At 43.7% G+C, this 12,950-nt stretch overlaps 1 protein-coding gene across 4 annotated transcripts in view; it reads right to left on the bottom strand.

The window, feature by feature from the left end:
- Positions 1 to 2,513: 2,513 nt before the first annotated feature.
- INPP5F (inositol polyphosphate-5-phosphatase F) overlaps positions 2,514 to 12,950 on the bottom strand; it is a 41,895-nt gene continuing 31,458 nt past the window's right edge. For all 4 annotated transcript variants that reach the window (XM_027746496.2, XM_039387182.1, XM_039387183.1 and 1 more), the window contains exons 13-20: positions 11,676 to 11,804; positions 9,886 to 10,003; positions 9,227 to 9,425; positions 8,175 to 8,246; positions 8,006 to 8,079; positions 6,685 to 6,813; positions 5,858 to 5,945; positions 2,514 to 5,139 (exon numbers count right to left, since the gene is read on the bottom strand). In XM_027746496.2, coding sequence (XP_027602297.2) covers positions 4,005 to 5,139; positions 5,858 to 5,945; positions 6,685 to 6,813; positions 8,006 to 8,079; positions 8,175 to 8,246; positions 9,227 to 9,425; positions 9,886 to 10,003; positions 11,676 to 11,804 — 1,944 coding nt within the window. In that variant the 3' untranslated portion in view covers positions 2,514 to 4,004. The remainder of the gene's footprint in view (positions 5,140 to 5,857; positions 5,946 to 6,684; positions 6,814 to 8,005; positions 8,080 to 8,174; positions 8,247 to 9,226; positions 9,426 to 9,885; positions 10,004 to 11,675; positions 11,805 to 12,950) is intronic.

The following is a 12,950-nucleotide window of genomic DNA, read 5'->3' as shown; positions in this document are numbered from 1 at the left end:
TAAACTTATTTCCTTTCATAATGAGAATATTTAAACCCCGAGCCCTTGTTCCACAGCCGTGCTGGGCTTTGTTCTGGGATACATGAGTGCTCTAATTCCTGAAAGGTGGAATTCTGAGGCTCAGAGCTCCCAGCTGGCCAGCAGCTGCAGCTGAAGGAGATGCTGACTTCAGCACAGAGCTCTGTGTGCTGTGCTGTGAGCTGAGGCAGCACAATGCTGATCACACTGTGGGATAAAGAAGTGATTTGATCTCACCCATGCCCAGGTTAGGTATGAAATACATCTTTATTGTGCTTAGAGCAGAACAGGACTAACTTCTCAAATATCTCTAATGAGATTTATTCTGGCACAACTTCTTAAAAAAAAAACCCACGTTGACTGGAGAATTGATGCCACTCACATCCTTGTACAAAACATACTTTCCTTTTACAGCAGCAGCACTGCAGTGTGTTCAAAGGGTTTGAATAATAGCACTGAAGCATTAAGAATGGGCTCTCCACACCTTATTCCTGTACACTTTGAGCTGGTGTTCAGGGGCCGTGCTGCCCCAGATGGGACTTGCAGAACTGGTTTAACAAGGGTGGTTTAAGTAGTGAAGTGTTAAACCAGCACAGAGCTGGGAGTTGTATTGGAGTAAGTAGGGCTGCCTGTGTGGAGACAGCCTGCAGGAGCCCATGATGGAGCCACTTCTAGATTTTGCTGCAATTAATCCTTTTCTCAACAAGAAAAAAGGCTCCTGCCAAATTTCCATTAAGCTCAGACCACCTTTACTTGGGGTTTTTGCATGGCTGAGATCATGTGAACAGGAAGCCCCTTTTTTGCTGCTTTTTTCCCATTCTAATTATGATAGTTTTGCTGTACAGCCAATCTGGATGTTTTGTCTCTGCACAATGAGTATTATGGAACATAGTATTTGTGTATCCTAAACTTGAGCCCTTTCAAAACACTTACTTAAAGCTTCTTTCTTTTTTTTTTTTTTAATCACTAAATGAATATTCATGGTTTCATCTGCCTTGTACTGTGAAGTGAAGCAACTGAACAAATACAGGAAGGAAATGAAATCTCTCTTCAAAAGGCAGCAGGGCTGGAATGCAGAGTTGCAAGATTGGGTTAGAGGATGGTTTTGTGCATGTTGCCATCTCCAGTATGTGAGTATACTTACTTATATGTGAGTAGTGGATAGTTCATAAGCTGGAAGGACATTTTGCTGGAGAGGGATTGTGACAGGACAGGGAGGAATGGCTTTAAACTCACAGAGGGCAGGTTTAGGTTGGATATTAGGAATTCTCCCCTGTGAGGGTGGGGAGGCCCTGGCACAGGTTGCCCAGAGAAACTGTGGCTGCCCCATCCCTGGAAGTGTCCAAGGCCAGGTCAGACAGGCTTTGGAGCAACCTGGGCTAGTGGAAGGTGTCCCTGCCCATGGCAGGGGGTGGAACTGGGTGATCTTTAAGGTCCCTTCCAACCCTTCAGTGATTCAATGACATGATACTTTTGGATCACTGACCAATGACAGCAGCTCAGGAATTCTTTCCCAAGCTATGCCCTGGACTGTTGGCTAAGCCATATTTTTTGAATACAAGAGTGACTTTAGCCCTATTAGTTGCTTTGCCCTACAGGACTGTGTTAAAAGTCCCCCTGTATTTGTAGGGATCAGTGTTTCTCCTACCTAAATAACAGCTAAGGATTTGCAATTTCCTCTCCCTGTACCAGAACCTTTACAAGCACCAAGGCTGAGGCATTTTCTAAGGAGTCCCCTCATAAATGTGTCTGTGACTGGTTTTTTCTTCCCAAGGCCAGAGCTGGAGCAGCAGGAAAGGATAAAGAACTGATGTCTGTGTCCCTGCCAGGGGATCCCAAGGTCTGTGGTGGCTGAAGGGAGGAAAGAGGGGCCAGAGCCAGGCTGGGACAAACACCCACAGGAGGGTCCCCCTGAACTCTGGACACACTTGGACCACAGGGGTGGCTGAGAAGAAGAAGAGGTTGCTCAGAGGGGGAGTCAAATCTCCATCCGTGGAGGCTGAGGGTAGGGAGAGGTGGGGGTTGGTCTCTTCTCCCAAGGAACAGGAAATAGAACAAGGAAATGGGCCCGGGTTGCACCACGTGGGGTTTAGACTGGATATAAGGAAAAAATTTCTTCAGCAAGAGGGCTGTCAAACACTGGGCAGCTGCTCAGAGTTCCCCATCCCTGCAGGGAGTTCAAAGCCCTGTGGATTTGGCACTTGGGGACAGGGGTTAGTGATGGGCTTGGCAGTGCTGGGGGAACAGTTGGACTCATCTTGGGGGTCTTTTCTAACTGATCCTGTGCTACCCCCAACCCACCTGGACATAGTCATGGCAAACCAGCTCCAGGTGGTCCTGCTTGAGCAGAGGGATGAGGACCCCCAGCACTCCCAGCTGCAACCATTCTGTGGCTCCTAACCCAGAGAGAGCCCAGAGAACCCACCCACCTTTGAAACAAACCCCCACAGCCCTGGAGCACCACACCCCTTAACATCACATACCAAAACCATCCCTTGATTCCACTTTTTTTTATTAAAATATCTCATGTATATTGCTCACATTAAAATACAGCAGTAGTTGAAGTTTAAATATTGCCACAAGTATAGACACTCAAAAAAAAAAAAAACCAAACCCACATCACTTTTTAATAAAATAAATAAATCAAATTTGTTTATCAAAGTTTCAGACTGTCAGGGTTAGATGATAAAGTCGTTTCAGACACACTACAAGTCCTAAGACACAGAACTACCCCACCCCCAGGACAGGAGGCTGTGGGGACACCACGTGCAGATTATCTACAGCACAGGGATGAGACACGGAGGCACTGGGGCTGCCAGGGTGGTTACAGTCACAAACCACAGCACAGGAAGGTCCTGCCTTACAGCAGCTCTTGGAGCATGTCCTAGACTAGCATGGCATGGCAAGGCAGTTCTGGGAAAGAGCATTTCGATGCATTTTGACACACGTAGAGAAGGGGAGGTTTTATCCCAGCATTGAGTTGATGCTTAGCTTTATCCTGCAAAGCTGGAGCAGGGAATGAATTTGGTCTTGATTAGATGCTCACAACTATGCTCTGATGCAACACTGATCTCAGGAAGCAGTACCCTGGCCTTCTGCTTTAGCTGTTGTCTGGACTTGGCAGTTAGAATAGCTTCAAAAGAGTCACAGCACAGAGGGACACAAGGCCTGATGGGCGGGGATCTTGTCTTGCTTTACACAGACACAGAAAACTAGAGCAAACTGGCAGAGTTTGGAATTCAGAAAAAAAGGAAATAAGAATTGCTTTAACATGGGCAAAACAGCTCAAGGGCATTTGTTTCATTTCCCCTCACCTCAAGGGAGGAAAAAAAAAACCAATCTACAGAAGAAATCTGCACTGCAGGATCACGGATAGCTCCGATTGGGTTCCAGGATGAAAGTGTTCCAGGATGTGTGAAAAGAAAAGGATAGCAAAGAAATCTCACTTTCTCATTAAAGTATTTAAATTCAACAAAAACTCATCAGTTCCCATTGTAGAGGCACAATTCAGAGAAAGCTGCATCTAAAACCTCAGTGAAAACAAGTAAAAACTCTAGTCCAAAAATAAATAAAATGTCATTTACCGGTAGGTTATTTTGCTGGTGTAGTGCAAGGTAAGTAAGGTCAGAGAAGTGCAGTATCACCTTTGTAGTATAAATACTTTCTACATAATTCAGAAGAGCTACAAAATTAGTCTCCAAAAAAATAACTGTGCAACACATCTAAGATAGACAGCATGCTTATTGGGTCCCAGTGTCTAAGCTACCTGTTTAAATATGGGGTTCACCGTTGTGTCTCACCTCGTGAGGGAATTCTCGAGCTTGGTCAGAACCAAATTCATTTGCACCTCTCATTGCCTGTAAACAAGTCACCTCTTGTGGATCCCAGTATCCAGTAGCTGTTCATGCCACAGTGAGTCCTGATATCATTTTTTTTTAGTACTTTATTAAGAGCCACAAGCAGAAGAACACTTCCTGAATTAGCGACTAGATCTGAATTATCCGCGTCTGGCACTGCGTAAACATTTCCCTCAGTTCTCTCTGTTTGATTTCATTTAAAGCTTCTGGTTCTGCAGGGCTCTTCTGGACCTTTGCCACAGCAAAGTTAATCCCTTGAGTCAATCCTGCCTGGGTGATGTTTGCAACCTGGACCATGGAACTGCGGATTTTAGCGAAGGGAGACACGGCTCTGCTGCCGCCGCCGTCGGCGGGAGAGGGAGTCGTGTGGAGTCCTGTCTCAGGGTTCCCAGGCACAGAGCCGGGGCTTTTATGGGATTTACTGAAGTCAGTCCCACCAACAGCTAAGAGCTGAGGATTTGGCTCAGAAGACGGGACATCCAGCTTGGAGGGCCTGGAAGGAACATCTCCCACAGGTTCCGCCCTGGTCTGCGCCGCCTCGGGCGCGTCCCTGCTGGTTTGGGTCGCTGGGGGATGGGGCTCCTGAGGACCAGCCTTGGCCTGCAGGACATCCGAGCCCTTACTCTGGGCATCCTGCACAAACCTCTGGCAGTACACATCCATGGGCTTGGCAAACTCCATGTCTGCGCTGTCGGCAGAAGGCATGGCAATGTCCTCGCAGTCGGAGCGGCCGGCCTGGGAGTCCTGCCCCTCGGAGGGGACGGGAATGCTGAGGCTCATGTCCGTGCTGCTGAGGGACTGCGAGCGGCTGCCCAGGCGCGGGGCCGAGGCGATGATGCCGCAGCTGGGCAGCACGTAGTCTGTGGGGCCTATGTTCTCCAGGGAGTCCGTCAGCTGGGTGTCCTCGTCCGATTTGGAATTAGTCAGGAAGTCATCGGAATGGAACGAGTCATTATCCGACCCTTCCGTGTCAGACTCACTCTGGGCTTTGGGATCTGCCGCCGGATTCTCCAAAGTTTCGAGGCTGCTGTCTGATTTCCACAGATTCACCTTCAGGTTTGGCTTTAAAAAATTGACTTTCACGTCAGGTTTAGCAAAGCTGCCCAGCTTCCGGAGGTTGCTCATGTTCACGTTGGATTTGGTTTGCTTCACCTTCTGGTTGAGGGAGGAGAACTTGCTGAGCAAATAATTCTTGCCCTGGGCCAGGGAGCCTCTGTTCTGAGACCGAATGCCAATGATGTCCTCGTGGGGTTTACTGCTCCTCCTAGAAGAGAGAAATAAATCTCTAACGTACAATCTTTTTTATAAACACCAAGTATTGACTGTCTTCCAGTCTATTTCCACAGTAGAGATGGACATTTATAGTTACTAGGTTATTCTTTCCTCACATAAATAAATTAATTTAATCCTTTCCTTACCTAATATTGTACCCATATAAGCTAATCAAGCTCAAACCAACAAAAGGAGGGTTGATACAGAACAGTAACCAAAGAAGGAACAGCCAGTTTCTGCAGGCACTTTAATTTTGGAAGAAAATAGATTTGAACTCCCCGTTTTTGTACCCCTGACTTTGTGTACCCTGTATTCAGTAGCCAGATTTAGCAAATATTCCCTCTGGAATACCTGTAAAAAAATAACAAAATTTTCTGGCTGCACTTTCTGCTCAGCTGGGAAAAGAAGCTGAAATAGTACCACAATAACCCAGAGCAGAAAAAGAGTTACTGAAATGTGTGCCTGAATAGTTTTTGTTTGACAAAGTACAACTGTGCTACACAGCACATTTTCTAGCAGTTCATACAGGCTGAACTGCAAGTGTCCAAAATAATGCAAGAGATGGCACTTGAACTGGTAAAACAGGACCATCCTCTTACTCCTACCCCATTGTCCTTTTAGGACATTTCTCTTAGGCATCACATGATTGTGGTTTGCCCCTGAGAAGAGCAGGAGTGGACACAGAACATCCATATCCTTTATGTACTCACCTTTCCAGCTTTTTCTCAATGATGGGCACATCCAATCCCATTGCCTGCTTTGTGATCCTCAGCATCTCTGCAATGCACTGAAGAGTGTCTGAAATCCAAGCAGCAGCCTGTCAGACCCTTAAAAACACCCCTAAAATCCCAGATTCCACAATCTAAGTCTAATTTTAACATAATTAAGTTTGGGGGTTTGGGTTTTTTTTTTGTTTCATCCTATGAGTTGCAGTTCAGATTTCAAGCTTACAAATAAACTTAAATAGACTCTCCTGGATCCCTAAATACTTGGTTCTTAGTGAATCACTGGCACACTGCTTCATTTGTGGGAAGAAGAGAAGCAATTGTATTTATTCTAATCCCTGTTGACAAAACTCAGTGCTCCAGGTAAGAAGAGATATTTTTTCCCTTATTAGTGTTCATTTAATTCAGTTAAACAACAAGCAAGAACATTTCCAGACACTGATTTCACTAAAAAAAAAAAAAAAAAAATCAATTTCTTCACTTCTTTTAGGAGCTCATTTTAACTTCATTTTGTAAGGTTTTGGAGCAGTAAAGACCTGGACAGGGAAATGTCTCTAGCTCTAGGAGACATGTTGCTTTAAAGCTGCATTTGGAATTTATTTTTCTTTCTATTTAAACAGTAACATCCACATGTTGACCCAGGAAGCCACGCAGAGGGTTTTTTATGGTTCCCCACCCTGCACAACTGGATTATATCAGAATAACTTCGGAAGAAGGACAAGTTTTGAGAGCCATGGAACAAGTGTTTCCCAGATAAACAGTGGGATACAGAATGCACTTTTATGCCTAAAGCTTTTCCATATGAAACAAACCTTTTCCATCTTCTTCTGGGTTTCTCACCACAGCTCTGAGGGTGTGAAAATACCCACTCAGCTCTTTGTACTTGTAATGCAGCCTCATGCAAGAGAACTTGGGTTTGCCAAAGAGAGTAGGCTCAGGCCCTGAGAGAAAAATCAGATTAGAAATCTTTAACCAAACACTAAAGAGATGCTGCAGAGACTCCACCTAAATATATGGACCTGTTGACAGCCTTTGTCAGCATAAAAAGCTTCATGTTTTCTTTAGGCACTTGAAATGAAAGATTTTCACAATAACTAAACAATCAACTACTTAAAAAAAGCAATTAGACTCCCTGTATGTCTAGTATGATCCAGCCTGATGGTTTACAACAAATAGAAGTTTTACACCTTCTACATCCTGCAGTTTTTTAGGGAATGCTCTTGCAAGGATTAAAGGGAAAGCTAATACATTTCTACCAGGGGGATGCAATGAAGTTTTCAGCTCTCTTCAGTGCACTGCTTATATCTACAGCACCATACAAGTTGTAGATGAAGATGTTTCAACTTTACATCATGTTTCTGTACATCAGGATGTGTCACAAATCTCCACGGTGCTGTGTAAGAGACCTTGCCACTGAATTCTTAAAAATTGCACAGACACAGGGAAAGTTACAGCCAGGACATGATGAAATCACTGGCTATTGTGTAATGGAGGGTTAAACTCTAGCAGGGGGGCACAAAATTTCCCTCCCTTCTCTCTCTTCCCTCTCTTTTTCATCTGCAAAAAAGTCAAAGCCATCACATCTTTAATGCTTTCAGCAGCAGCTGCTGGATTTTGCCTGCAGATGGTACATTCTATAGCCAAGTTAAATGAGCATAACAAGGTGATTTTGTAACAGCATGTTTATCATCAAGCCTCGAGAAAGAAGTCTTAAAAAGCTATGAAGCAGATTTAAAGTGCAATTCCAAGCCAGGTGCTGCCTTTGGATCAAAGAAAGAGAGCAGTGAATGCACAAACCTGTGACTCATTACAGAAGTTGATCAAGTTGTTTGATAAATAATGAAATTGGGTTTGATGATTCCCTGGTTCTTTTAAGAGTTTGAAAGAGGGAAAACTTTAGAACCTTAGCAGTGATCAAAGTTTCCATTTCAAACAGCAGCAAAAGCCAGGCCTGGGAGGGAACAGATAATTCTGGCATCTGTTAAGAGCAAGAAAGTCCAGTCATGGTGAACTGCCCAGCATTTATGCCACACATCCAGGCTTGCTGCTTCAATCCATCTGCAGGATGCTTTGATGAGGGCTCAGCTATTGTTAAGAGCATTCAAAAAAGATACAGGGTAATTATTTTCTTACCTATTTCTATTTTTTCCAGAGCTTCAAGACCTAACCTTTGGTACTGATTCACCTTGTCGACTTCATCATCATAACTAGGAGAAAAGAAACAGGATTTAAGGCTTCCTACTGATCTAAATCAAAGCTCCTAGAAATAAACTACACATAGTAAGAGAAAGCAGTGACTTACTAGGCCACATAGTAGGCAGAGTTGGAAAGTAACAGCAGAACATCCACGTCCCTGTGAGTGGCATCAATGAGACTGAGGAAAGGGAAGAAAAATAAACACAGGGGAGAAGGTTTTATTTGCAGAGCTGTAACCCCTGCCCAGTGTATTCTGGGGACACTCTTTTAGAATTCAACACATGTTACAACACAAAGTTTGGATTATGTCCCATTATCTTGTGTGGGGCTGCTGCCTGCTCAGAGTGACTGAAAAACCCACTCAGGGGGGTCAGTTATTGGGTGGCCACTTCACAAGCCACAGTGTGATCACCTACAATAAGTGGATCCATGTAAGCAACACCCTCCCCCAAACCTGAAGTTGCCTAATAGCTCAAATAGGTCAGCAGAAGGCCCAAAAATAAATAGAAAACCCTCAAGCTACTAAAAATGCCAGCAGACAAATGGAAAAATACCTCAGACTCAGTGAAGGTGATGAGTCTGTGCCCTGAATAGCTGCCACAACAACCTGCTCTGCTATTTTTAGATGCTGAAGTTTAACCTGCAGAGGATCTCACCATTATTTTTCTTTTACAAGCCAGTGAACTCTGAACTTGATAAGGAGGGGAGTTAGTTCATGCCCACTACTTTTCACAAAGAGAAATCTAGACTTTCCTATGCTGACTCATTCCCCAAGAATTAATCTGGCTCCAAAGTCAAGTCACACTTTCCCTATAAATCAATAAGGAACAACAGCTCCTCAAGCAGCCCCCTCTAGAACTAAGGGTGGTTAGAAGTTCTCCCTGTGGTACCCCCCAGTTTTGGCAACATGAACTGACTGAAGGCATTTCCAGGTGATGTTTCAAAGGGGCACCATTTTTATGGCACTTTGGGAAAAGCACACATTTAGAGGACCTTTTCTTTTCCAGTTGCAAGTATTCAAACCCTTCAAGGACTCTTGTCATCCTGTGGAACTGTCCACTTGTGTTCTGCCAGCCCAGCTCCCAAAACCACTTCCCATCAGCAGTAACAGGCAGGTCAGAGCAGCAGCAGCTGAGCAATTCTGACTGTCCAACCCACCTTGGGTCACAGTCAATCAGTGCCCAACCCCCATGGAATTTTTCATCATCTGGTAAGAGCAGCTTCATGTAGCTCTGCAGCAGCTGGCTGATCAACTCCTGGTGGCTCCTCAGGTTCTCCTTGTGCAGGGCTTCGTGTTCCTTCTCTTTGGTAAATATGGAGTACAGATCCTCTGTGACGGGGATGCCCTGCATCAAATCTGAATGAAACCCATCAAACACCAAACCAGAAAGAAAGTTAAAAGTGATAGACAGCAAATTCCTTCCAAATGTTTCATATTTACTGATGCTCTTGGTAGTCTTTCTCAATACAATGTTGCCTCAGTAGGTATTACACTGCTTTCAGTGAAAAACGTTTTAAGAGACACCTGCTACATAAATTTAACTTAGTCTAAAAAAAGAGACACTACAAGACATTTAATGCTAAAACAAAGTCACACTGCACACAAACCCTGTGAACTGAGTGTTGTTTGATCTCCAAATGGAGAACCACTGTTTCTTATGGTGTCCATCACACCGACATGAACATTATCTACACCCAAGGTGCTTTTAAGCTTCAGGATGAAAAAAAAAAAAAAATAGTCAAAAGATAAAGCCAAGATGATTTTAATGAACTTTTCTAAATACCATAGTTCAGCTTAGTTGAAATTGTACTCTTACCTATGACTGCTTGCCTATAAGCATCCCTGAAACGATTCAAGTAGTATCTGTTTGCAGAATTAACTCCATCCTTCATCACCCCTGCCAGCTTCCTCTCCCCAGTCCTGGTGAAGTCCCCCTGTCACACAGAACATGCAGATCATGCACAGATGCACCTGCAGAGCAGCAGGCTCAGCTCAAAACCCTTTGGCATTCTGAGACTCAGAGCTGAACAGGTGACAACTCAGAAACTACCCACAAGTAACTATTTCATATAGAAGTTGAAAATATTGATTTTTCAAAGGGCATCTACTTCTGGCATTGACTCTGCAGAGAATCTTATGTGTTCAACAGATTTAGGATTCAATGGGAAACAGAAATTTGGACACACATGCCAGCTAACATTAAAGTAGAACATTCAAGATGTCAGTCATTGTGATGTTTGAATACCTTTAACCTAAAAGGAACACCACTGAAACAAGAGAGAAGACTGGAGCTTACTGAAAAATGGTTTTCATCTTTTATGTTTTTGCTACCAGAACAAGACAAGCAGAACATCCTGAAGGAGAACAGTACATATCCTCACAACCTCAGAAACAAAAGCCAGTTTCTAGGCCACAGAAGGCTTAGAATTTGAATAAAAAGCTGTTTTGGTAGTTACAGTTCATTAGAGGATTCTATTTTCAGAGACACTCCGAGCACTGGCACAGAGCAGTTCTAAAAGCCATGTCAGCTCCTCTGAAGAACATTTCAAGTGTGTTTCACTTTCAAATTGAAAGAAATATCACAATTAAAAAGAATTTAATTCATGAACCTCAATAGCAAAGAGAGAAATCTTCAAACAGAAGGCCTGAAAATCTAGATCTATAAATGGAGGTCTGTGCTTCAGATTTCAAGTTAAATATACATAATGAAGACAAGCATGTCAGGCTGGTTTTTACAATTTTTAAAAATAAACTAATCAAAGTTCAGTAGAGGTTTAAAGAGGGATCTCAGAAGCATTTCCACCATAATGATTTTTCTCATGCCACATACAAAGAATAGTAAAATTTGTTCCACCACTGACTTAAACACACAGCAAGTACCTCAAATTCTGTGACTTTTCAAAGGAGTTAAAAAGTAAGGAGTTTCATGCCTGATCTTGGTAGACAGACTGCATTCACAGAATCACAGAATCAGCTGGGTTGGAAGGGACCTCTGAGATCATCCAGTCCAACCCTTGATCCAACCCCACTGTGGTTCCCAGCCCATGGCACTGATGCCACATCCAGTCTGTCCTTAAACACCTCCATGGATGGAGAATCCACCACTTCCCTGGGCAGCCCATTCCAATGGCTGAGCACCCTTTCTGTAAAGAATTTCTTCCTAATTACAACTAATTAATTCTTTAGAAAGTATAAGTAATTAATATCACCCTGCTACCTACACATCCTCATCTTCAGACCCTCGGAGTATTTTTGAAGTACCGTAACTGCTTAGGAGTGCTGAAAGTGTAACTACAGCCCTGCTAAAATTTAAATGGATGTAGTGGTTAATATATATCCTAAACTCTCAGCTCAGCTATGCTTTGCTGCAGACATGAGGAGGATGCAGTTAAAGCACAGCCAGCAGTGCCACGGGACACCGGGCAATCGGAATTCTGCGGTTCGTGCCGAGAGCGACGCAAAACATTCTCCTACTCTGAAGCCTCTTCAAAACAAACCCAGGCAGAATATTTGGCTTTATTACATAGACAAGAGTTTCCTGGTGCACATAAAACCTGTCACAGCCTCTCCTCATCATCAGGCATCAGCAGGCCCCTTCCCCGTTACCTTGAGGGCGGCGGTGCCGGCGTACTGCCGGCTGATGGCATCGCCGTTGTTGGCCCACATCACCTGGTAGATCCTGTTGCACTTCACGGGCAAAGGCTGCTCAGGGGGCATCACACCCAGTTTTTTGAGCTGGAATTTGACATGTGTGTGTTAATAAAACGTCCGAGATGAGGGGCGTTCTCTGTGTCAGAGCTCGATAAAAGGAACAGAAACGCTCGCCGAGCGTTTGGTCGTTAAACTTTCTGTGATCTGAAAAAGGGGCTCATTCTGCTGATTTGCCAGAGTAAATTAATTGTAAGCAATGATCACTGGAGGCAGCATTAACATATTAATTATGAATGTAGGAGCCAACCATCAAAAAAATTAAGCTGGAGTTACTATAGATTGCTTAAGATACAGGAAATTTTTCAAAGGAGAACCATGAAAGAACAGGCATCACAGAACTTTAACACGCATAAACAAGTTAATATGTCTTCTATTGCAAATGCATTCATGACCTCAAGGATCTGAAAATAAAAAACAGCTTCTTTTGTTGGTTTATTATTAATGCTTGCACATTTTGGACAGTTACTGTTTAACATTGATACTGAAAGTGAGATATCTTACTCTTCAAGACAACCAGTACTTCAGTTTCCCCAAGATAAAAGCCTTGGGTATAATATAAACTTTAGGCTTTTACAGACACTGAATTGGTAAAGCTGCACAGCCATAACTGCAGTGCAGTCACTAACTTGGAATAATAGTAAGGGATATATCTTGGAATAGATCACAGGCAAACAATTCCCAACCAAAACCAAATGCTCAAGCACTCTTTGCAAGTTCGATGACAATTGATCCAAGGCTGTTCACTGACTTTGAAAGCCCTATAAAGTTTCCAGGTGAGAGAAAGCAAGTGCTGTGGCTCTAAGGCAGAGCAAAGGTGAGGCACGTGGAACACTCATGTCATTCACCCTGCAAAGGTCAGGGCATTGCTCTGTCATGAATTGATTCCAAGGCACTTCAGCTACAACACCAGAATCATGCAGCACATCACTAATACTTCAGTGATCACTGAAGCCTCTTCACAACCATCTGTAACACTCCTGATTTTGAAAGGTTGCCTTTGAACTCGAGAGTTACCCTAGAGAGAAATCCTGTTCCCTAACAACTGTGGGACTGCAGGTCCCTCCCCTTGCCCTCCATACTCCATGTCAGGAGACCAGAACAGCAGATGACAAACAAGAACTGCCAGATACAATGGTCAGAGCCACTCACTTTTCATCCTATTGAAGGACC

This window comes from Pipra filicauda, unplaced genomic scaffold (genome assembly GCF_003945595.2).
Source record: "Pipra filicauda isolate LSUMZ 115617 unplaced genomic scaffold, ASM394559v2 scaffold53_size3534045_pilon, whole genome shotgun sequence".
NCBI lineage: Eukaryota > Metazoa > Chordata > Aves > Passeriformes > Pipridae > Pipra > Pipra filicauda.
Note: the sequence above shows the minus strand (reverse complement) of the source record. Positions and strands in the feature narration are given on the sequence as shown.